Source organism: Corythoichthys intestinalis, chromosome 3 (assembly GCF_030265065.1).
Source record: "Corythoichthys intestinalis isolate RoL2023-P3 chromosome 3, ASM3026506v1, whole genome shotgun sequence".
Classification (NCBI taxonomy): Eukaryota; Metazoa; Chordata; class Actinopteri; order Syngnathiformes; family Syngnathidae; genus Corythoichthys; species Corythoichthys intestinalis.
In genome coordinates, this window is record NC_080397.1 from 47,399,347 (window position 1) to 47,425,115 (window position 25,769).

The 25,769-nt window shown below is 40.0% G+C and overlaps 1 protein-coding gene across 7 annotated transcripts in view; it reads right to left on the minus strand.

Annotated features, from left to right (window-relative positions):
* Window positions 1–3,622: 3,622 nt before the first annotated feature.
* grid2 (glutamate receptor, ionotropic, delta 2) overlaps window positions 3,623–25,769 on the minus strand; it is a 1,093,502-nt gene continuing 1,071,355 nt past the window's right edge. The window contains exons 16-17 of one of the 7 annotated variants that reach the window (XR_009062687.1): window positions 10,401–11,338; window positions 5,635–5,779 (exon numbers count right to left, since the gene is read on the minus strand). Coding sequence is in view for 3 of the 7 variants with exons in the window: in XM_057831225.1 (XP_057687208.1) it covers window positions 5,318–5,779 (462 nt within the window). In the remaining 4 variants the exon portion in view is untranslated. Of the gene's footprint in view, window positions 5,780–9,681; window positions 11,339–11,375; window positions 11,755–25,769 lie in introns of those variants that run through there. The other 6 variants (XR_009062690.1, XR_009062688.1, XR_009062689.1 and 3 more) reach the window with 6 other exon arrangements.

Consider the following 25,769-nt stretch of genomic DNA (forward strand, 5'->3'; position numbering starts at 1 on the left):
TATGTCAAATCTTGATTAGCTTTTTTTTTTTTTTCATTTAGCACAAACTTCATCCTCAAAAAAAAAAAAAAAAAAAAAAAAAAAACCCTACAATGCTCAAGTAGGTCGAAGTCCAGCGTAGGGCTACTGCACCTTAAAACATGTTTTGTTTTCTCCTTGAGATAACTGCTGTTGTGATTTGGTCTAAACAAATATAAGTTGATTTTATTTTATTTGACTTAGAACACATCCATAGCTGAACAATATGGACATGCAGGTGACAATGTTTTTTTTTTAGGTAACCTATTGTGGTTCTTCGGTTTTATTATTACTATTATCGTTATTCTGTTCCGCAGCCCCTTTGAGCTCCATTTGACCCCCTTGGAATGTTTCAAAATGCACCAAAAGCGGCAGGCAGGTCAAGACAGGTGCAGTCTTTAATACCGTGTAAAGACAAATTCCAAATACACCATGTAGCGCCCCCTAGCAGTCATTCTTTGTCCCGCCGACGCTTTGAGCCCTACTTTGACCCCCTCAGAATGCTTAAAAACTCACCAAACTCAACAGCCAGGTGAACACTGGTGAAAACTTTGATAAAATGTAAAAAAATAAAAAAATAAAATAAAAATATGCGTAAATGTGTAAAGCGCCCCCTAGGAACAAAACCAACATTTCATTAAAAAAAAAAAAAAAAAAAAAAAAAAATTAAGGTGAAAGAGGAGGTAACAACGCAAAGGTTAAAACTTAGAACACATCAGTACTATATGAATGGGATACCATACGCGGTGCCCAGACTGACGTTAGTACTACATCCAGCTTTCTTTGGGTGGGCAGTGCGTGTCCGTGGGTGGGCACTGCCTCCCCCCCTCCCCCTGGTAACGCCCCTTTCCTCTAAGTGGAGTAAACCTACCACCGCATTCCATTGGAAAAGAGAACAACATACATATTCTACCCAAAGGGCATATACTAGTATAATCCAAAATGACATTGTACACTTTTACAAGGCAGCTACAATTTATTATTTGGAGGGAATTCCATGTCAAAAAGATATCTATTGGACTTTACTATAGAACTTCATATACTTGCCTTTGCTGACATCTTGTGGCTATCCTCACCTCAATCCAGTGCTGTGCACATCCAGGTGATGAAAGGGAGACTTATCCGGACATCCCCACTGGCTTTGTCATAACAAAAACAACATTAACCAACCCACTGTAGAAAACAAATTTATTAGACAAATTATACACAGAAAGCGTTGCCACCTGTAACAGAGGCCCCAGTTTGTTGAGATTTTTAATAATATGCAACACATACCACAAAATAGGCCTATCTTAAATACTGTACATCATATTTTCTTTTTTGTTGTCATTGTTATGTTGGAAAATTACCAAGTAAAATCTGTAGTTCTCTATGAGAAATTAACAACAAAAATATCAACAAATGATGGCAGGAGCAAGTTTGTGCATGCTTCTTTTTAATGACGGACTTTTCCAATTTTTGTTATTTAGCTAGCAAAACAACAACCAAAAAACCCAACAACCAACCACATAAAAATAACACCAAATCAACGGAAAATGGTTTAAGCAAAAGGGTAGAAATATATGAATTTATGTTACTCGTGTAAGGCAGGGTTTCCCAAACTTTGTCGTCGGCACCCAAAATTTGTTGCAACCATTTATTTATTCTTTTTTTTTTTTTGTAACTGGAATTTTCTTTGAGTCTAGAATTGGTAAAAGTTTAGGAAACACTGTAATATGGTTAAAAAAACAAAACAAAAACAAAGTAAAAACAGTGGCTTATCATGACAGTTTTCATTTTGTTTAACAAAAATAGCATTGACATGTAAAATATACATTTTATTTAATTAATAATGTATTTTATTTATACTAAATAAAACTCTTAGTAAATGTTTGTGTCCTATTTTGCCATTCAGTAGCCATATTGCAGCCTAACAATTTAAGAAATAAAACACTGAAGAACATTTGCTTCTATATCACTGTGGCTTGTACCAAGTTCTCTATGCACAATGTTTTGATAACTGAAAAATTGCTCTAAACATCTATAACACTATCAATTAAGTGTCAATGAAAAACCAGTTGGCTTCCAATTGAACAACCTCACCCAAATGCTCTGCATTGAGTTGCTCTGTACCCCCCTTTTTCACTACTGAAATGCACCTTAATGGTCTTGCTGGAATTAATTGGCACTTTAAAAACAAGTTGTAGAAAGAATACACTTCACATTACAGCAAAAGAAGATATTCTGAACTAATCTGCCATTTGGTGTTTTCTGGCTAAAGGAGGACATTTGCGGTTTGAATGGCAGTTGCGAAAGGGGGTACAGCGACTAAGTTGGCGTATAAGGCCTGCTCTGAAAATGCTGTAGGGGTGGCATCTCCTCAACACAAAAAATTTCATCACCCTATGCTGAAAAAAATTGTACAGTGATCCCTCGTTTTTCAAGGTTGTTGGGGACCAGAAACCGGCGCGATTAGTGAAAAACCGTGAAATAGCGCAATCCCGTCACAACCCCCCCCCCCCCAGTTTTTTTTTTTTGCTGTGTTCAATGTATTTTGTGTATATTTCTATCCCCCCCCCAAAGTATAATTAAAAAAAAGCTTTAATGTATATGGCGGAAAACACAGACAAGGCAGAAAAAGCCGTTTCTGCTCTTGCACCTCTCTATAAAATAAACTGCTGTATTTTAAGCCAAAAGAACTGATATGTTTGATAGAACAATATATCTATAAGCTCTCATTGCAGTTTCATGGCGCCTTCAAACTATTTTTAATTTTTCAGTTTTACCCTGGAGACCCCCGTTTACAGACACCACGCAACCGCTTTTGTTTCAGCCCAGCCATAAAAAGAATTATAATTATTATTCGAAATGTCTATTATTTTTAGCTCAGAATCATTAATTGAAGTCTAATATTTAGTTTAGAAAAAAACAACTTTATAAAATTATTCATTCCCTGATGTCTATTTCTGCATCGTGACCCTTGCCATATTACCGTGTTTCACCCATAAAATCTCCCAAAAGTCCGGCTGTGGCCATTCACAGCTGTGTCTTGATACCCGGTGAGACATGCTACACAAAGTTTTTGGATCGAAACAAGTACGCGATAATAACTTGTTAAAATCATGGTGTCTTTAATTATGCTCTCAGCTCGAGTTAGGGTTTAATTTTTTATTTTATTTTTTAAATACCCTCCTGTTCAAAAAAATTCTTGCTCCAGAAAATTGAGACTTCAAGCTTTCCAATGATGTATCACAAATGAATACACTGTTGGACAATTTTAAAATTTGGCCAAATTTGGGGGTCTCAGAGCGAAACCTCAAGTCACCTGAGTGTTTTCCGCCATATAAACACAGACAAGACTGAAAAAGCAGTTTCTGCTCTTGCAACCCTCTTTAAATTAAACTGCTGTATTTTAAGCCAAAATAATTGTTGTGTTTGAAAGAACAAGATGTTTATATGCTGCCATAGCAGATTCATGGCACACTAAGCCCCCGAACTATTTTTAATTTGTCCATTTTACCCTCAAAACCCCTGTTTACAGACGTTGCGCAACCGCTTTTGTTTCAACCCATCCATAAAACGTACGTAATTAATTATATTTATTATTCAAAATATCTGTAATTTCCTCCTATTCAAAATTTTTCTTCCCCCAGAAAATTGAGATTTTAAGCTTTCCAATGATGTATCACGCATGGATATCAGACAATTTTGAAATTTGGCCATATTGGGGGTCTCAGAGCAGAACTTCAAGTCACCTGAGTGTTTTCCGCCATATACATATTCAAATATAATAATTCTGATCACTTTTGAACATGTTACTGTCCCACCGAATTACTTTTAAACAAGAAAAATGTGGACAAATGCTTGGCTTCTATTAAATGCTTCATTGAGTGAGTCCAAATCCGCTCAAGCTGCTCACTTACACACAATGAGTTGCCACAGAAACGGTTTAACAAGATAAACGATGATTGACGCATGCGACGCTTTGAAGTTCGCATCTCTGGCAAGATGAAACCCAGACGTCTGTCAATCATCGTAAAGTTTGGTAAGCAACTCCAGCGCACTGCCTGACTAACAAAGAACAGGAAGAGGGAGGGAAAGTGAGACTACTGTATATTTTTTTAATTGAAAAAAAAATCCGCGATGGACTGAGGGCGCAGAGTTTCAAGCGCGGAGTAGCGAGGGATCACTGTATTATCGAAAACATGACCTTGGAGGATGATGCTTTAAGACGGCATTGAAACAAAAGAGAAAAATGTAAACGCATGAAGCAAAAAAAACAAAGACTACAGCACTCATTTAAGCAGTTCAAACAAGTTGACAGCTTGGAACAATGTAATTTTTTTTGTTTTGTTTTTACTGACCCAAAACACATTCCACGTGTTAATTTTTTTTCTGAAAACAAATCTCATAAAAAGACATATAGTAAGCGTTGAAATTCTTTCCATTAGATGTTTTTTTGTTCCCCGCGACCCAGTACTTCTGAAGAGTCTGTCAAAAGGTCTCACCATGAATTGAAAAGCAGATAATACAGTAAGTACCATGTGAGAAAAAAAAAAATAAGGTCAGCTCCACATACAATCACTTACAGGTCTGTGGGCACTGGTACAGTGCAGTTGGGTTCACAAAGCGTCTTCAATGTGCATTCAAGAATGGACATGTTGGTTTTGAGGCTGACACACCAAAATGACGGCTGTCGTTTTTGCACAGCGTCGTTAAGATGCACTATCATGGGAGTCTCAAAGTACATCAGAAAAGTATTTGGCTTCCCTTGTTCCATACTTGGGTCCTGTTGATCCACTGTGTTGAGCTCATTTTGATGGGGCAAAGCAATACGGAGCTATTTGAGATTGGACCCTGGCTTGTGAACGAAACTGATATTCATGTACTCTTGTAGTACTCCTAAGGATTGTAGTAGATAGTTTAGTCTTGTTGTTTTAGGGCTAGACCACCACCAAGGCCAAGCTGGAGTGCTTGATAGCAGTAGAAGAGTTCAGGTGTTTTTAGACAGTTTTCATGTTAAGGAAGAAAAGATCCGCGCCTCCTTACAATTACAAGAACACTACAAATAAAGCAAAAATATCACTCTGTGGACCCTGTCCGATTTGCACCATTACCTAGTGTCCAAGCAGAACCCCACCTCCTCCTACCCCCTCATATAAAATCGAATCATCTAAGCAGAAACTGAAAACATAAAATTTTCTATGTACAAAGATGTCTGTGCGCAGACTCTTGGTTTTAGTTGTGTTTGCTTTACAACCCCATCAGATCTGTACTCACTCCTATCCGTCTTCCTCCCAAATCATCCCTAAGCAATCACTTAGATGGATGTGCCTCTGTCTGGGTCGTTGCCATATCCGAAGTTAGGTCCCGGACCTGTGGGCTGGTATGGTATGGAGGACATTGTCTTAATGGGGCTGCGGAAGAAACCACCGTTGGGGGCCCTCTGCCTAAAAGGGCCGACCCCACCAGTTCGGTGGTCCTGGAGGACGCCTCCTGCACCGCTGCCGCCGAAGCCGGCGGAGAACCCGGCGGCGGCTTTTGCAGACAGGCTGCGGCTGAGGGTCTGAATCTGCTCGGGGATGAAGGTGGTGGTGGTGATGTGCGTGTTGCGGAAGTCGCTTATCTGCTCGAGGGCTTGGCGGGCAGCGGGCAGCGCGTCCATGTCAAGGGGCGTCAGATCGACGGAAGAGGTGGAGAATTGCTTGTGGGGGCTTTCGTCCTCTGTGCACAGGCTGTTAACCCGGCGGTGTAGGTGCTCCAGGTCGATCTCCTTATCGTCCTGTAGGCGGAGAGGGGGGGAGAGGGCAGGGAGTAGGATGGAGAACAGAAAGCCATGACAGTTGATGGGCCAATAAGAGTAGAGGAACAGGAACAAAGAAAGGTGGGAAGAATGTAAAAATGAAGATTTTAAGAAATTGAAAGAAAATTTTCGATAAACGGGGAGCATATGAAAGCCAAAATGGAAGATTTGATAACGTGAAGTAAAGAAATAAAGGTGAGACGAGATAGACAGAATTTGGTTGTTGAAAAGAAGGAATAAGAAAAAAAGACAAGGGTGGGGATGAGTTCCGGATGTCATCCATTTGAAAAGTATAAATGGATAACAATCATACCGACAGGATACAGGCAAAAGGTGAGTAAGACGCCATCAAAACGACCCCAATGTAGTTACGGAGGATGAGTATCCAAATATGAAATGACGATCGTTAGGTATAGGATGAATGTGAAATGATGACCAATGGGGTTTAAAATAAAGAAGGAGAAAGGGAAGATGGAAGGAGGGATAACTGGTCAGGATACTGAGAGAGAGTAACACACAAACACTTCTACAAAGTCTCTAAAGGGAGTGCAGAACCTGGAATACTGGGCCAAAACACACACTTTTGCTGTGTGCTTTCCGATTCCAGCGTGAACACCAACTACATATGTATATCTTATTAAAATTATTCAACGAAGAAGAATACCTAACATTGCTCTATATCACACAACCACTCTATTTCAGAATTCACATTGAGACCGACATCTCATTTTCATGTGAATGAATTTTGAGCCGTTTACATGGTGGATTTGCGACACCAAGACGCAACGCGGAATGGCCTCGCCTTTACATGGTGACGGCGAAAACGGAAGGCGAAGACGCAAATTTTTGATTCTGGCCTCCAAAGTGGAACGATTTGATTGCGGGGATTGCTCTGCAACGATATGCATGGAAGGCTCTCGCGCCGATGACGTCAGTACTCGCACACGTCGCTTTAGGCGTCGCAGTCGCTGCTTGTAAATAATTCAAAACAGCAAACATGGCGGATCGGCGACTTTAATGTTTTTTTATTATATTTTTAATTTACATATATTTTATTTTCGTGTTTTTGTGCCTTTTAAAGCAGAAGAAAAATGCATCGACGCCATTGCTTTGAGTTTTATTTATTTTTTTCTGACAAGCAATGTCATATAATCATTTAAACTTGTAAAGAACAGCAAATGTACAAAAAATAAGAGATAAAAATTAAATACAGCGGTACCTCGACATACGATCGCTTTGACACACGATCTTTTCGACATCCGATGTAAAATTTGACTCGCCATTTGTTTCTACATCTGACGGCATGCTCGAAATACGACAATTTATGACAGCGCTGCTGTTTCTTTGTTCTCCCGCAAGACGGACACATGCCGGATTTTCATGTGAGAGAAATCAACATGGGTTCCAAGAAGGTTAGTGCAGGCGGAGAAAAAAAAGGAAAAAGGTATTAAAATAAAGATGGAAATGATAAAAAATATATATATATTAGCGTGGTGTGCGCGTCCGTGAACTGGCTCGATAATACGGTCTTAGAATGTCTATGATCTTGATGTTCCTCCTCTGACCCTCGTTCGCCAGTCTTTATAAGTTAAGGTGAGAAATTATTATTGTGATAACATCGCCAAACAAATCGTCAGCTTCGTCAGGTTTTTAATAATTTATTTCAGAACTTTTGCAACATAACACGCCTACTGTCCGCCGCAGTTGACGCCAACAACAACAAAACATTAAAAGAAAGTAAAATCTCTACCGCACTCTCTATCTCACTGTCATGTCAGCCATGCGGTGCGTTCAGGTACAGCACGTAAAACACATCCGCCACATTAGAAACCAATTCATTACTTTATTACAAGAATTATTATTATTATTATTATACTATATGATTAGTCCGATTTTTATTTATAATTTATTTGTCTTGCTATGTGTAATTGCAATTTGTAATGATACCAGCAGTATTTATTAAGGACTGTAGAACGAATTAATGGAATTATAATGTATCCTTATGGGAAAATCCTGCTCGAAGTACGACCATTTCGACTTACAAACAAGGTCCTGGAACGAATTAACTTCGTATGTAGAGGTACCACTCTATACAGGAAAAACCGTGAAAAAAATGCAAAATAAAAAGTGGGGGGAAAAAATAAAAAAGTAAAATAAAGAACGCCATTGCTTCGAGTGGGTGGGTGTGTTGTTGTCGGGGCTGAGGAGTTTGTTGTCAAGGAAGTGCTTCATTGGCTGTCGCTTTGTAAAACTGCACTGCTCCCAAGGGCCTGGCATGTATACTACATCATTTTCACGCAGAATCGTTCGAATGGAGACGGAACCATGTAAATGCAAACATGAAATTTATTGTATTCTTAGAGCGTCACCACGTAAACGGCCCTTTGAGTTTCACGAATCACATCTTTTTCTTTGACTTATTGATTGCTTCATACAGTGGAACCTCCAGTCAAACTCCCCAAAGTGGTGAGATCACAAAAATTATTTAAAAAAAAAAAAAATTATAATCAAATACTGCGAGCAATTCTCGTGAGACCAGCTTAGCGCATTTTAAGTTGTCACTTGACTGATTGTACGGAAGTGAGTAAACTTTAAATCCACAAGTAATCCTCTGACTGCTCATCCCAGAAATACAAATTAAACAATTACAAATAACTCCATTCAATAAAATTCAACGTTTATCTTAAACATTTGAATTTAAATACAATTTGGCAATTCACAGAGGATTGTTGAAATTTCTATCTACTCTTCACCGAACCACTAATGATAACAACTATATTTAGCATACTAGTAACTTGTATATTTCCAACCAATTGTATCTATTGCTATTTGTGAAAAAAGTTATTTTAAGATTTAGGGGTACTTAAAGGGTTCATTCCGATTTACATGGAAATTCAGGTCACGCCGCCAGAGCAGGAACAGAACTCGTTTGTAAGCCGGGGACTCCCTGTTAATTTCAGCAATACTATAAATGCTACTAGGTGACATAACTCAGCAAAAAATTATGTTTGTGTCAGTTTTTTTATTATTCTTCCGTTATATAACTATCACTTGACAAGTTAATTGGTGTTTCATGATACTATTGAAGTCTGGAATAAATTACTGTTATTTTCAGACAATCCCCCTCGCTGCTTTGAATCCTGCGGTTTATACAGGGTGAGGCAGAGCAACTTGCATATTTATATTTGTCGCCCTGAAGCGATGGTTGCTCTGAGGATTGTAGAAATGGACTTATTTAAGAAGGTGGGGCTTAAAGTTTGGTTCTTATTTGTGATTTATGTCATGTTTATTTTTCAGGAACCCCAGTGAGCATCATGGAGCGGACGAAGTTGGAATGAGCTTTCGCTGTTGATGCGTTTTTTTCAAGCGGTCGCTCAATCGTCGCAACGCAACGTGCATTCCGTTCCGAAATTTCAATTCTCCATGGAGGATTCGTCTCGCAGAACGAGCAGACAACCCAAGAGCAGATGCGTGTTCTCAAAACAGATTGTCTCACGGCGTCAATGTTTTGGGGTGTCCTTGCGGTTGTGGGAGGCCAGGTTTCTTTTTCTTTACGTGACCCGTTTCCCTGAAGTTGTTTAGCCATGAAACAATCGACTGCCGGCCAGGAACACGACCATGGGGGGGTCTCGGTCAATATTGAAATGTCTACGGAATGCACGTTGATCTGTGACGATTGAACTGCTTGGAAAAAAATGCCTCAACAGCGAAAGCGCGTCCCAACTTTGTCCACTCCATGATGCTCACTGGGGTTCCTGAAAAATACACACTAAATGCATAACACATGTTAAGAACCAAACTTTAAGCCCCACCCTTTCAAATAAGTCCATCCCTACCATCCTCGGAGCAACAATTGCTTCAAGGCGTCAAATTTAAATAAGCAAGTTGCTCTGCCCCACCTTGTATTACAATGCAGGTTATTTATGGATTTTTGCAGACTAGTGAAGTGAATGTTTTTTGGTTTAAATATCCCAAAATACAACATGAACACCTGTAGCTTATAGTCCAGTAGGACTTATACAGTATATGAACTGATGGCTTTCCTTTGAAATTTAGTGAATGGGGTTTGCAGTATAGTTAGGTGTGCCTAATAGTAAAAACAAAAACAGTAAATTCATTATTTTTGAAGGAGAAAAATAGGGAAATGTCCTTGACCTTGGAGGTTCCATTGTTGCTCGTCACTTTTCAATATAAAGTTGAACGTTATGACATCAATTATTTAAAGTAGATGAACTAAGACTTAAAAAGCACTAATAATATGTATCTATGTTCACATAGAAACAACCACAAGACCTAAGGATGGTGACAATCAACTGAGAGGTGCTTCATGCTCTTGTTGGACAGGCGGACTGGGTGGTGTAGGATGGCGTAGTTTACCACTAATGAGGTGAGGATTTTGTGAGCATGGGTATTGGGAAAACAAGGGCTGCAGAGGAATACTTCATTTTTTTGTAAGTTAAGTTTCACAGAGGTAGGGAATAGAATGTGTGTTGTGTTACATAGTTTTAAGTGGCATTACTGGCACTGTGGAAATAGTGTAAGGGAGAAAACAAGTACTGGGAGTTTTGAGGAAAGAGGTTGTATTGACATATTTACTGACCGTGTCCTTTGGGTCAAGGGGCTTGAGCCGTACCATTTGACGCTCACGGACCAAGGAGACCAACAGTGGCACCCCCCTGTTTCCATCTAAGGAAGTGGCAGTGGGAGAGGGGGAGAGGGAGGGATGGCACTAACGCTTTTCCTGCCACTATCATGCACACACTGAAAATTTGGGTACTCCAAAGGTGTGTAAAGATTTGATATGACAACAAAATGAACGGACGTAAAGGAAAAGAGTCAATCACAATCTGTCGTCTGTGGGGATAACATTAAGGGGAGATAGCAAGGGACTGCAGCAAGGACGAGTGAAAGGGTTTTGTGGAAAGTTCCGAAGGTCCTGTCATAATCGTACTGCTAGTACATAATCAACATCTGCAGCTCATCTCTAATTTCTATCAGAAAGCAAAGGCATTACTTTGGTGAATCAAGTATTATGTGCATAAGTATCGCATTGAACTTGATAGGTAAAGATGCAATACTATTAAATGAGAGACAACTTTCCCTTAAGGCAAAAAGGCCTCGTCACACACAAAGAGATGAAAATGCAACTTATAACAACATGAACTCATTTTCTTTAAACAAATTTTGTTTTCCATTCAGCCATTCGTGATGAGTCTTCAAGCATTATCGACCACGGTCTTATATGTTCTACTGTATGTATAACCTTGGGGTGGGGGGTGAGGTGGTGAAGGTGGTCATTCGCATTTTGGGGGCGAGCTCGGAGGGGTTGTTGGGTTCGTAGGAATGCTGCACGATCAGGGCACAGGGAATGTCGCAGCATGCTGGGGGCTGGTAACGGGTGGAGGCAGGGGGCGCGGCATTGGAAGTGTTAGAGGTCTGGTTCTGGGTCTGAGTGCTCAGGGCCATGGGGTGCTCGTTGGGGTTGTGAGGGCAGGGATTGGCAGCTTGCCTGGCAGATGGGCCATCTGCCTGCTTCTGCTTTATAGTGGCATGCGTAGAGTTGTGGTGTAGAAGGGTTTTGTATAAATGTTTTTGTTTGCATGCAAGTCGGGCGAGGAGATTAAACATCAAATGAAAAGTCAGACAAACGCAGCAGAGCGACGAGCGAAGACAAAGAGGGGATGAGTGACAGATGCGATCAGGCAGATGGCAGGAAGATAAGGTGGCAAAGAGAAGTCAATAGGAGAAAAACAGACAGGTGGGGGGTGAGCGAGAAGAGAGACACGGCAGTCAGTCAACGCACGCAGCCAAGCAGCTCGACCTGTGTCGTGTCCTCACAGAGACATTCACACAGTCGTTATATACCTGGAAAGGGGAGATGTTTAAATGGCATTTTCTATTGCTCTCTGTCTCTCTCCCCTTGCCCGCTACATCCCTCAACACAGAGTACTTATCTACAAAAACAAAACAAAAAAAAAGGCAACATGAGAGCTTTGAGCCACATTTACACAGATCATTCCAAAGAGTTAGGATGAGCAGGCAGGCAATTCCCTGGTCAAACTTGATTATTTACATAGGCCAAATGTACCAAATAAGCATGTACACAAAGAATGCCCATTTTGCTCATGCTAAATCTACATGAATCGTATGAGATATCAGACATGGTCATAACCATTGATGTTAAAATTATGAAGGAGCTCTGACAATGACGTTTGAAAAATTTTGTTGTAAATTTATTTACTCGAGAATGACTATTGGGAAGATGAACATTTACACTCCATTGCCAGAACCTCTCCATAAGACTTTCTCAAATATTTAAAATGCCAACTATAAATCAATTGCTGCCTGGTTATGAATGACATGGGTTCTATATATGCCCCGCTCCTCCAAAAATAAATAAATAAAACACTGTTTTTTTCCAAAGACATTTGCAGATAGTATTATATTGATTTTTAAATCTGGAGAAAATACTGTTGATATACAATGAGGAAAGTAAGTATTTGAACACCCTGTGATTTTGCAAGTTCTCCCACTTAGGAATGATGGGCAGGTTTAAATTTTTCATGGTAGGTGCTTGTCCACTGTTAGAGACAATATAAAAAAAAAAAAAAAAACAGAAATCACAGTGTATCATTTTTTTAAACTATTTGAATTATACTGCTGCAAATAAGTATTTGAACACCTGAGAAAATCAATGTTAATATTTGGTAGAGTAGCCTTTGATTACAATTAGGGTTGTTCCGATCAAAAAAGGCTTCAAAGACTGCCAATATTCACTCTACTCATTTTACACTGTCTTTTGCCTCTATATATAGGTAAAACGGCGCCATTATAGATTGAATGCGACAATAAGTGAGTGGGTCGTGCAACGCATGCGTTAATTGCGTTAAATATTTGAACGTGATTAATTTAAAAAAATTAATTACCGCGGTTAACGCGATAAATTTGATAGCTCTACTTTAAGCCAAAACTAAAGACTCTGGATGAGTGTAAGACATTTTGTCTGTAACGTTAAATACAATTAGAAAACAATTTAATAAAAAATATACATATATATATTACAAAAAGGCATGTCCGATATTTTTTTGCCGATTCCGATACTTTGAAAATGACGTGATCGGACCCGATCGATCGGGACATCTTTAATTACAATTACAGAGGTCAAACGTTTCCTGTAACTTTTCACCAGATTTGCATAGACTACAGCAGACATTTTGCACCACTGCTCCTCACATATGTTCTCTAGATCAATCAGGTTTCTGGGCTGTCACTGAGAGACACAGAGTTTGAGCTTTTCCAAAGATTTCGTGTTGGGTCAGGCCTGGAGACTGGCTAGGCCCCTCCAGAACCATGATATGCTTTTTACAAAGCCACTCCTTGGTTATTCTGGCTGTCTGCTTCGGGTCACTGTCATGTTAGAAGCCCCAGGCATGACCCATTTTCGATTGCTCTAAATGAGGGAAGGAGGTTATTCCCCAAAATCTCACAATACATGGCCCTGGCCATCCTCTCCTAAAGTCGTCTAGTCCCATATGCAGAATAACACCCCCAAAGCATGATGCTACCACCCCTATGCTTCACAGTAGGGATGGTGTTCTTGGGATGGCACTCATCATTCTTCTTCCTCCAAACACTATGAGTGGAATTATACAGTTCCATTTTGATCTGATATGACCACATAACTTTCTCCCAAGACTCCTCTGGGTCATCCAAATGGTCATCAGCAAACTTAAAACGGGCATGGATATGTGCTCGTTTAAGCAGGGGAACCTTCCATGCCATGCATGATTTTAAAGCATGACGTCTGAGTGTATTACCAACAGCAACCTTGGAAATGGTAGTCCCAGCTCCTTTCAGAACATTGACCAGCTCCTCATGTGTCGTTCTCGGCTGATTCCTCACAATTCTTAGGATAATCGAGAACCTGCGAGGTAGATCTTGCATGGAGCCCCAGTCCGAGGGAGATTAACAGTCATGTTTAGCTTCTTACATTTTCAAATAATTGCTCCAACGGTGGATGTTATATCACCAAGCTGCTTGGCAATTGCCCCGTAACACTGTCCAGCCTTGTAGGGGTCTACAATCCTGTCTCTAGTGTCTTTGGACAGCTCTTTAGTCTTGACCATGTTATGAATTGGAGTCTTCCTGATTGTATGGGGTGGCTGGATGTTTATATGCAGCTAACTGCTTCAAACAGGTCGAAAAGTCAAATTCAAAAAGCCCACCTCCACTCCACTTATGGATTGGACTTTTTAAAGGCGACTAACATGTCTTTGAAGCTCACAATTCTAGCTAAAAGACAGGTGTTCAAATACTTATTTGCAGCAGTATAACACAAATAAATTGTTAAAAAAATCATACACTGTGATTTCTGGATTTTTTTCTCTTAAGATTGCCTCTCACAGTGGACAAGCACCTACCATGAGAATTTCAAACCCGCCCCTCATTTCTAAGTGGGAGAACTTGTAAAATCGTAAAGTGTTGAAATACTTATTTTCCTCACTGTATAGAGCATAGTAAAACTGCAATAAAACTAAACTACAAAATTAGTGATGTGCATAATTAAGTCTGACAAAAGTGACCAAATACAACTTCCATCTATTATCTGTACTGCTCATCTTTATGAAGGTTGCAGCGCAAGCCCTAAATAATGTTCCCTTTATAATACAACAGGGATAATATTTAATTCCTAAGAGTGCTATCAAGATTTAGGAAACTTCTTTTAAAAAATGTTGAGTCAACCAGTTGCACTAACCACGTGCAACCGATTTTGGAACTACTGAGTGGGACTCAACAAATTTGCTTTTGAAAAAAGTTAAATATGACTTTAGGTATGGGAGCTTCAGCTATTTCAACTATCAAGTGATTCTTCTGGGAACCCTGATTCCGGTTTAGACAACAATGCCATTGAAACAGGAGTTCAGAACATTCTGACAAATTCATGATAAAGTTCAGCCTCAGTACATTGTAGATTATAAGTGCAGAATGACATCATACATAGCACATTAAGTCATTGGCGATATTATTTGTGTGTGTTTTTCTATAAGCCGTATGACCAGGGATGTCCTGATCGCATATTGTTGCACCAGAGTCACCTGATTTTGAGAATCTGCCGTTATCGAATTCTGATCCGATACTGGAAAAAAAAAAAGTTTTTTGTTTGTTTGTTTTTTTTTTTTTTTAAACAAAAGTTCCAAACATGTTACTGTCCTACCGTGCCGCCTTCATAATGTGAATTATTTTTTAAAACAAGAATAACGTAAAAAAAAATACTTGTCTTTATTAAATGCTTCCTTAAGTGAGTTCACTCAAATCCACGGAAATTTTGAAGCTCACTCTGCTGAGAACAGCATCTCACTTCCACAATGAGTTGCCACAGCACACTAATGCAAGTTTAATGATGATTGACACATTTGTGCCTTTGATCCTAGAGCTTCCAAGCTTATCTTGCAAGATCAAAGCTACAAACCTGTCAATCATCGTTAACATTAAGTACCAAACACAAGCTGGACAGATTGGCTTAACTGCTTAGCAGGAGTGAGAGGCTGTGGCGCTGTACGAGCATGAAGCAGAAAAACGTAAATCTATTTTTTAAATTAAAAACCCGATCCTTTTCACACGATTCCGATCCCCTGAAAAATGGCGCCATCGGCCTGATTCCGTGATCGGACTTACTTATGACTAACAAACATCAACACTAAGATGCAGGTCGGTAAATGACAATGTTGACCATTCCACACAGAACCAAATAGCACAGACACAGTTAAGAACACAACATTGCAGCAGACAATATGCATGTCAAGGTATGTACAAGCATGTTTTAGAGAGAATGTTGAAGAGAAACACAGCCACAACAACAGATTAGTAGAGCTTGATAGGTGCAGATCATGTGCGCTTCATGTTTTGGGGATGGGTTTTGTCTGGGCGCATAAGGTTTAATCGAGTGTACTTATTGGCTAACATGAGTATGCAATTAGGTGTACAATATACCTGGACGTCACACATTTAGGTGTTGGACTCTTTAGGTATTCATGAATGTTTATGGCATCCTTGGCACAGATTTCAGCATTCATTTGATCAACACAAGCCGGAATGATTGAGGAGGTGAGGCAGCCATGATGCGTGTGTTTATGCGTGATGTCTGAAGTGACTGGCAATACCAGAGAACATTTTTAACACATTTAACATTTTGGCTAATAATTTAAAAACGTTATACCAGCAGTTTCGTTTTATAAAAATCTTGAAAAATTAAAACATGTTGTGTTCTAAACAGAGGTGGGTAGCGTAGCCAAATATTTTACTCAAGTTAAGAGTAGCTTTATTTCAAAATAATATTACTCAAGTAAAAGTAGTCATCCAAAAAATGTACTCAAGTACAAGTAAAAAAGTATTTGGTGAAAAGAATACTCATGTAATGAGTAACATATGAGTAATTGTTTAAGATGTTTGATTTTTTTTTTTTTTTTTAAACAGTAGTAGTTTTTTCCCAGCACAGTTAGCTATGTGAACAGTTATTATTATAATGTATTATAAAAACATTACAAAACCACACTAAGCCAAAGAAATACAATAAAAAAATACTACAATAAGAATTACAGCAAGAGAAAAAAAAAACAACAGAAATTAAGCATTATTTGTCCAAAGAGCATGAGTACAATCTAGTGGAGAAAGCATTTCCTATTATGAAACTAAAAGGATCATATCTTTGGCTTTCCATGGTGAATCGGTGCCAAATTAAACTGGGAGAGAGATTAAAATCTGCGCTTTTGAGTCATGTTGACGGCGGCACTCTATGCCAAAGGACTCCAAAAACGAGGGCAAGTATGCAAATTGTCAAAAGGCGACCAGCAAGTCAATATCTCGGCAACCTGCCAAGGATCGCCTTGCTCAAATACACTGCTGATGAGCTGGAAGTGGATGCAGGTACGACGTCGGGAACTCATCCCACAAGCCCCTCTGTAACTGTAACAATACTGTCTGACCAGTAGTAGAATTTGACAAAATCGTGCTAATCATTCGCTAGTATATTGATTCCTTTACACCAAGCGTTTTACCTATTGCAGATTCATGTCTTCCCAGCTTGGTGCAGGTCTACAATTTTGTCTCTGGTGTCCTTTGACAGCTCTTTGGTCTTGGCCATAGTGGAGTTTGGAGTGTGACTGATTGAGATTGTGGACAGGTGTCTTTCATACCGATAATGAGTTAAAAATAGGGTTGTTCCGATCATGTTTTTTTGCTCCTGATCCGATCCGATCCCGATCGTTTTAGTTTGAGTATCTGCAGATCCCGATATTTCCCGATCCGATTGCTTTTTCCTTGCTCCCGATTCAATTCCAATCATTCCCGATAATTTTTCCCGATCATACACATTTTGGCAATGCATTAAGAAAAAAAATGAATAAAACTCGGACGAATATATACATTCAACATACAGTACATAAGTATTGTATTTGTTTATTATGACAATAAACCCTCAAGATGGCATTTACATTATTAACATTCTTTCTGTGAGAGGGATCCATGGATAGAAAGACTTGTGACTTTGTATATTGTGACTAAATATTGCCATCTAGTGTATTTGTTGAGCTTTCAGTAAATGATACTGAAGGCCATGCCCAATGCATGATGGGAAGTGGAACCATGACAAGTGAAACCACGACTGTGCGTAGTGCTACCAATTCATATATCTTCTCTGCGATGGGATATAACTTAGGGTGTTAAGAAAAAGATTAATAGCTACCTTGCTTCCCCACATTTCTTCCCATGATACTTCTAATCATAGGGAGAGGGATTGTAAGGCTTTAGCCAATTAAAATAAGGTTCCAAAGGCTGCCAAAATTCACTCTACTTATTATACGCTGTCTTTTAGCTCTCTATATAGGCAAAACGGCGCCATTACAGATGGAGCGTGACAATGCGTGAGTGGGTTGCATTAATTGCGTTAAATATTTTAACGTGATAAATTTTTTAAAAAATTAAATACCGCCGTTATTGGGATAAATTTGATAACCCGACCTTAAGCCTAAACTAAAGACTCTGGATAAGTGTAACATATTATGTCTGTAACGTTAAATACAATTAGAAAACGAATTAATTAAAAAATATATATTAGGGCTGTCAAACGATTAAAATTTTTAATCCAGTTAATTACAGTTTAAAAATTAATTAATCGTAATTAATCGCAATTAATCACAATTCAAACCATCTATAAAATATGCCATATTTTTCTGTAAATTATATATATATATTCTGTAAAATAATTTGTTGGAATGGAAAGATAAGACACAAGATGGATATATACATTCAACATACGGTACATAAGGACTGTAGTGGGCATTTCACTCTACTGTCATTTAAATCTGTCTATGCTGTCCTCACTCCGAAGCGTCTACTTTTTCCAAAGCTAGACAGCTAGTGAACGACGCCTTAATAACCAGACTTCTTCCTTTTTCATCTGATTTATTAATAAAATGGCCTCAAACCACTGTCCTCTTTAGACCGTAGTGAAACTACAAAAAAAAGTACACAAGCATTGCATTAGCAACAACGTTAGCTTAGCACGCTATACAGGTTCACTAAACATAAACAAAAAGAGTCTCATACAAAAAATATAACATTTCGCTTACTAACATAATATGTACATTCTTTACAACAACCATACTTACGGACAAATCTTGTCCAAGGATCATATAAGCACAACATTACAACGTAGGCGTCAGCCCGAGACGTCGTGCAGCCATATTGAACTGGCAAGAAAGCAATAAACCATGTCGCAAAGCGACCACAAGAGTTCGCTGTTAGACAGCACAAAAAACCTTGCTGTAAAACTTACCAAAAGGCAGAATACTGTCTGAGTGGGACATGTGCGTTAATTGCGTCAAATATTTTAACGTGATTAATTAAAAAAATTAATTACCGCGCGTTAACGCGATAATTTTGACAGCCCTAATATATATATATTAAGAAAATGCATGGCCGATATTTTTTTGCCGATTCCGATACTTTGAAAATGACGTGATCGGACCCGATCGATCGGCGACATCTCTAGTTAAAACAGGTGCCATTAATACGAGTGAAGCCTCGTTAGACCTCGTTAGAAGAAGTTAGACCTCTTTGACAGCCAGAAATCTTGTTTTTTTGTAGGTGACCAAATACTTATTTTCCAGTCTAATTTGGAAATAAATTATTTAAAAATCAAACAATGTGATTTTCAGTTTTTTTTCCCCAAATTCTTTCTCTCATGGTTGAGTTTTACACATGTTGACAATTACAGGCCTCTCTAATCTTTTCAAGTAGGAGAAATTGCACAATTGGTGGTTGACTAAATACTTATTTGCCCCACTATATATTCCACGTGTCTTACGCTTACATTTTATGCTCGAACGTGCCTGGTGGTTGTTAGAAAAATGGATAAATTGGCCGCATCATTGCATACGCCGCAGGATTCAAAATGAGGGAAAAAAGAAGCGGCTTGTAGTCCGTAAATTACGGTAGTTTTAAATGTCTGTACTAAAATTTTAATTCAGCCACAATGTGTGAGATAAGTTCAGCGCGGTGGCATTCTGATGCAAAGAGTGCCCTCGCTTCGCCAGTATACTTTACTAATCCAGCCTTCCCAGCCCACACATATAAAACCGGGTAACCAAACATTTCTTTTTAATGTGAAGCTAGAGGGAAAAAAAATACACACACACACGGAGACGCACAGGCATGGTGAGCTCAAGTAGCCCACACATTTACGAAGCTAGTGGGAGGCCAATGAGTTCTTTACTGAAACTGAGCGTGTGACAATTTAACTTTAGGATGAAGAATGACATCAAACAAACGTAACGACTCGAGTGGCTAAATTTTATGCAAGCATTCCCCGGGAGATAAAATGCAATGTGTGATTTATCCATCAAGCTGGCTTCAAGTAGAATTACATGCGTCTGAACTATAGTGAGACCATTTGAAGTCTGGCTGACATGTATGATGACTTCCAATGCCTGAAATATTAGTAGTGATCGAAAATGCTAAACTGATCCTTCTCATTTTCAAGTTGCCAATTGACAAGTAATCAATCTCAAGATCATCTGAAAATTTAATGAATGGGTCAGTGCATCAGCAGGTTGGAGTAAAAATGTCAGAGTTCAACAGTCAAAAACAAGCATGGTTGATTACGTAAGTCACATCAATCCTATGGTAACACTAAAAGGGTTATTAAAACACTTCAATGTCAGCTTTCTCTGATAGACCTATGTGCTGTCCTCACAAATACAATGTTATGGGGCAAACAAAAATCCAAAATGGATCAATAATACTGATTTTACTTTGTCTGTGACCACAATGAAAGGCAGAAAAAAACCCTTGGCCTAGATTCCAATCAAAGAGTCTGCCACCGCCGACAATCCCTGCTGTCCATCCTGTTCATGTTGCGACTCTCTCCTGTGCTCAGTTGGGGACTTATTCTTCATTGAAACAGATTCGCAGGGTGTTTGCGTTGGTTTTGTGCAGTGCCTAAAATAATTTGAGTTCAGATGAGGGCAAGTTTCTTTGTGGCTGCTCAGTGAACATGACTACTGGTCTGAATAACAGATTAAAAGCTGGTAAATGAGCAAGGGAGTGCTAAGGGTGTGTTTACTAGGGTGTATAATGAGGAAAATTGATCAGAAACATGCACTTTTTAAGCGTGGAAATGGCAGATTAAACTTAAATTCATCAGGATAATTATTGCCTCTATTTTTGAAACTTAACTTAGCCATCAGTGCTGTTTTTGTTAACAATGACGATAACAAAAATATTTCGTCGACCAACAACTTTTTCATGACGACGATGAGATAAAAACGTGGCTGGGGAGACGAGAACATAACGAGACAAATGCCAGTTTCCGTCTGACGAGACGAAAATGCGACATCTTTTCTGTCATACGTTCACAATGAATGACATTTTCATGTTGTACGTCAGCTTGCATCATAGCAGTGTTTGGGTCGTGTCACTCATGTGAGATGGGCTGCGCCTCTCCCTCACTCTCCTCAGCGGAGTTTAGGATGTTGGGATGATTGGAGCTAGGCTGCGCTCCATCTTGCTTGTTTGGAAACATGGTAAGATTTTTTTTTTCTTATCTTGGCAAGAGAGAATATGCAGTGCTGCTTTAGCCTTTAAAGGTCTGTGCTAAATCAGACGCTAAATGTAACTACTAGCGCTAGTGTAGCATCTGCATTAGCATTAGTTTCAGAATGGCGAGCGTCCTCTTAAAACACTGGCCAGTCTAAAGCAGAGCCACTTGGCTTTTCTGGTCAGTAAATCCAGATGAGAGCCAGTTGGCGAAATGGCATTTAGCTAATACAGCGATCCCTCGTTTTCAGTGGTTAATGGGGACCGCCCCTACCTCTGCAATAATCAAAATCTGCGAAGTAGAGGTGTAGCTTATTTACATATACATATTTAGTTTTTTTTTTTTTTTTTTTTGTGCTCACTGTTTTTTTTTTTTTTTTTTGTGCTCACTGTTTTATTCAGATGTAGCATTGGAAAGAAATACATATTAGACATGATTTTTCCCTATTTTCCCCCAAAGTATAATTATTCTATTAAATATTTAATTGAGTGAATTCTCTTAAATCAACTCATGCTTCTTAGAACAGCATACGACATAGCACAACGAGTTGCCATAGCACACTACAGCCAAGGTTTAACAAGTTAAACAAGTCGGCACCTTTGAAAGGTAGTACTCTCAAGCGTCTCTGGCAAGATCAAAGCAGCTACCTTGTCACTCATCATTAATTTTAGCAAACTGCAGCTGCCTGGTGAGAAAGAAAAGCTTCAGGAGGGAGAGTAAGACGCTGTACGTGATCGGATGGAACATCTCCATAAAATCCTGCATTCTTTTAATTGAAAAAAAATGGACTAAGGGCCCAATATTTGAAGCGCGAAGTAGCGAGGGATCATTGTAGCTCACTTCAGCTGTTTGTTTGGGAGACAACAATATGTTTATTACTGTATAATATGTGCTTGTCTGTCTATGTTCGTTAGAAAGTGTTGGAAACCGGTTTTTATTTTTAGGCTAAAACTTTGAATTTTACTGACGAAAACATTTTGAGTAACTGTTGACTATAATTGAAGAAATTTTTACGAAATCTTATCGACTGAAACTAGACGAACACATTTCTAAAGGACTAAAATATGACTATGACTAAGTATTTTTGTCCAAAAGACTAAGACTAAAACAAAAATTTTAAAAGGGCTGCCAAAAGCAACACTGCTAGCCATGCCAATCCTGAACCACGCTAACGCTGATAAAATGGTAAATCCCACAATCATAACTTTGTATTTCATTCATGTTTTAACAGTATTATCTTTCATAGGCAGTACGTATATTACTGTGTTTTGGTCAGGTGTGTGTTCACACTCATTAGAATAAAATCTGTCCGTCCGTCCGTCCGTCCGTCCGTCCGTCCATCCATCCAGAGGTCGAGAAGCCCAGACTTCCCTCTCCCCAGCCACTTCAGCCAGCTCTTCTTGGGGGATCCCAAGGCATTCCCAGACCACCCGGGAGACACAGCGTGTCCTGGGTTGGCCCTGAAGCCTCCCCTTCCGTGGGACGTGCCTGGAACACCTCACCAGGGAGGCGCCCCGGAGGCATCCTAATCACATGCCCGAGCCACCTCATCTGGCTCCTCTCCATGTGGAGGAGCAGCGGCTCTACTCCGAACCCCTCCCGAATGACCAAGTTTCTCACTTTATCTCTAAGGGAGAGCCAAGACACCCTATGCAGGAAACTCATTTCAGACGCTTGTATCTGGGATCGTTCTTTCGGTCACGACCCACAACTCGTGACCATAGGTGAGGGTAGGAACGTAAATCGACCGGTAAATAGAGAGCTTCACCTTTCGGCTCAGCTCCCTCTTAACCACGACGGACCAATGCAAAGTCTGCATCACTGCAGATGCAGCACCGATGCGCCTGTCCATCTCCCGTTCCATTTTTCCGTCACTCGTGAACAAAACCCCGAGACACTTTAACTCCTCCACTTGGGGAAGGACGTCACCCCTGACCCAGAGAGGGCATTCCACCTTTTCCCGGCTGAGGACCATAGTCTCGGATTTAGAGGTGCTGATTCTCATCCAGACCGTGCACCGCTCCAGTGAGAGCTGAAGGTCACGGCCCGATGAAGCCAACAACACCACATCATCCGCAAAAGCAGCGATGCAATATTGAGGCAACCAAACCGGAACCCCCTCAGTGCCTCGGCTGCGCCTAGATATTCTGTCCATAAAGGTGATGAATAGAACCGGTGACATAGGGGAGTCCAACTGTCACTGGATCGGATCCGACTTACAACCAGCTACACGGACCAAACTCTGACACCAGTCATACAGGGACCGGATCCCCCGTATCAGGAATTCCGATACCCCATACTCCCGGAGCACCCCCCACAGAACTCCACGGGGGACACGGTCGAACGCCTTTTCCAAGTCCACAAAACACATGTAGACTGGTTGGGCGAACTCCAATGACCCCCCGAGAACCCTGCTGAGTGAATAGAGCTGATCCACTGTTCCGCGGCTAGGACGAAAACCACGCTGAATCCGAGATTCGACTTCCCAACAGACCCTCCTCCCCAGCACCCCTGAGTAGACCATCCCAGGGAGGCTGAGGAGGGCGATGACCCCATAGTTGTAACACACCCTAGGGTCCCCCTGGCTGCACAAGCTAGAATAAAAGCTACCCAATAAAAACATTTGCATTTTCAAAACATTTTTTCGTTTTCATGGATTGGAACATTCACACTTGACCAAAACGAAAAAAGAAATGAGATGTGAAGATTGTGAAAACAGCCTGTAATAATTATACGCAATTAGAAAGTTGTGCTCTCTAACCTTGTACTACAATTTATGATGTTTTATAGCGAGTCACGTTGTGGTAACAATTTGTCTTGATATTTGTATTTAGTGCCTGTTCCCTTCTTCCAAATGGAGCATAATGTACGTATCTCAGTCACACTAGATTTCTAAATAATGAGCAGGGGGCATGTGGGGTAATTATTTAATTTGTTTAACCTGATTTACTGAAGCAATAAGACAGTACCTAATGAAATTATGGCAGCCATAATATAGGGGGGACTAAATTGCCAGCAGCCGGCAGTCAAATGTGTTGCCTTGTTCTCACTGAAGCTTTTTGCAAGTGCTTCTCGCCTAAAGGGCCTGACATTGAGGTGGAAAGACTTTCAATGTGTCCTTCAGATCCTACTCGTGAATTTAGTGCCGTTCACAGTTTTCTTTGACGGAATCTACATAAAGAGAAGGCAGAACCTCAATAAATAGGCCACAGGGAAGTATAAAAGCAAAAAGAATCGTCAAGATTGCAACTTGGATTTCAGAAAAGTGTATATCTCTAGTTGACCGCAAGCTTGAAGAAGCAAATTATAAATTTAATCACTGGTGCTCAAGGTTGTGAGCTATCGTTCCTAAAGCAACTATAGAAATGCCGAAAGAAAAACTCCTATATACCTACAGCACCTACTGTGTAACCTCAATTTATCTTCATGTTGATATATATTTTTTAACCTGATGGCAACACGTTATCTGCTTAAATGTAGTACTTAAAGTGCATGTGACACGAAAAAGCATGTTTATTTCATAATACACGCGGTATTTTATGCTCCTGAATGATACGGACCGCTTGGATGTGTGTGGAAGTGATAGCTATATTTATTTAGTTTTCTTAATCCCGCGCCATGAAAATGAGTGAGTTCCGGCTTCGGTCTTGCATTGAGGAGGAGGGCGCTGTGACGTGTACGGGTGAAGGCGTCCTCTTCACTAAACAGCCGTACTGTTGTGTATGAGGACTAAGGATTCAGCTGATTTTGCGGATTAATACGTTTATTTTTCGCATCACGCCAGCCAAACGGCTGAAGAAAAATCTTGCTTTATGAGGGAGAGGCGTGTGTGCCTTTTTGGAGTTTCAAAAGGTTCCCATTCACCGTGGATATTGGCCAAAACAAGCCCTACTACTGTGGGACCATTGGACTTACGAAGTGAGTAAACATCTTGTTTTGTATTATGTCAAATGCGAATACAGCGATTACAAAATAAACACTACAAACTTTCTTTAAATAAAGGACTACTTACGTTTGATCATTGATAGCCATATAAAAAGCTCTCCTCATGCAAATTAGCTGCACGTTAGCTGCACAACAACTGCAGCCGCCCTCCTCCTGGGAACGAACTGTAAATTGCTCTCCGCCGGGCGGTTTGCAGATCCGCGAAGACAATCGACAACCCAGTCGTCATGTCAAATAATCCGGGCTAGTTATGTGCGATTTTCCGCTTCGAAGATTTTGAAACATCACTCGGTTCAAGTTAGCATGTCGGCTTGCTGTCACGCCTCTCTGTTTGTTTACATTCTCCGAAGCCGGGGAAGGGAAATGACATATGTCCGATTTAGGTGTCATAAAATATCGTTCGGGAGGTGCGACAGTAAAGGTGAAGTTGACAGTTTTGACCATTATGGAGTAATTTTGCCATGTCGTCCTGAATAAGTGCATTTTTATTATTATTTCATATTCCATTTAGCACAAGACTGTTATTTGTCATGACCATGCCATTTATTTAGCAATTGGGGAAAATACTTGGATAAAAAGAATATCCTGTAAAAATATTGAAGTAAAGAGACAGAAACAATGACATTTTACAGCTCTCTTCGTCGCGTTTTCCTCGTTGTGAATAGTTCCCCCTCGACGGGCTGACTAGTCCTTCTCAAGCCATTTATTTAGCTATTGGGGAAAAATACTTGGATAAAAAGAATATCCTGTAAAAATATTGGAGTAGAGAGACTGAAACAATGACATTTTGCGGCTCTCTTCGTCGCGTTTTCCTCGTTCTGAATAATTCCCCCTCAATGGGCTGAATAGTAAAAGCGATGAGCCAAGTCTCCCACTGACGTCATCCACCTGTTGGGGACGCTAGAGCCCTATAATGGAAGGCGTGGCTAA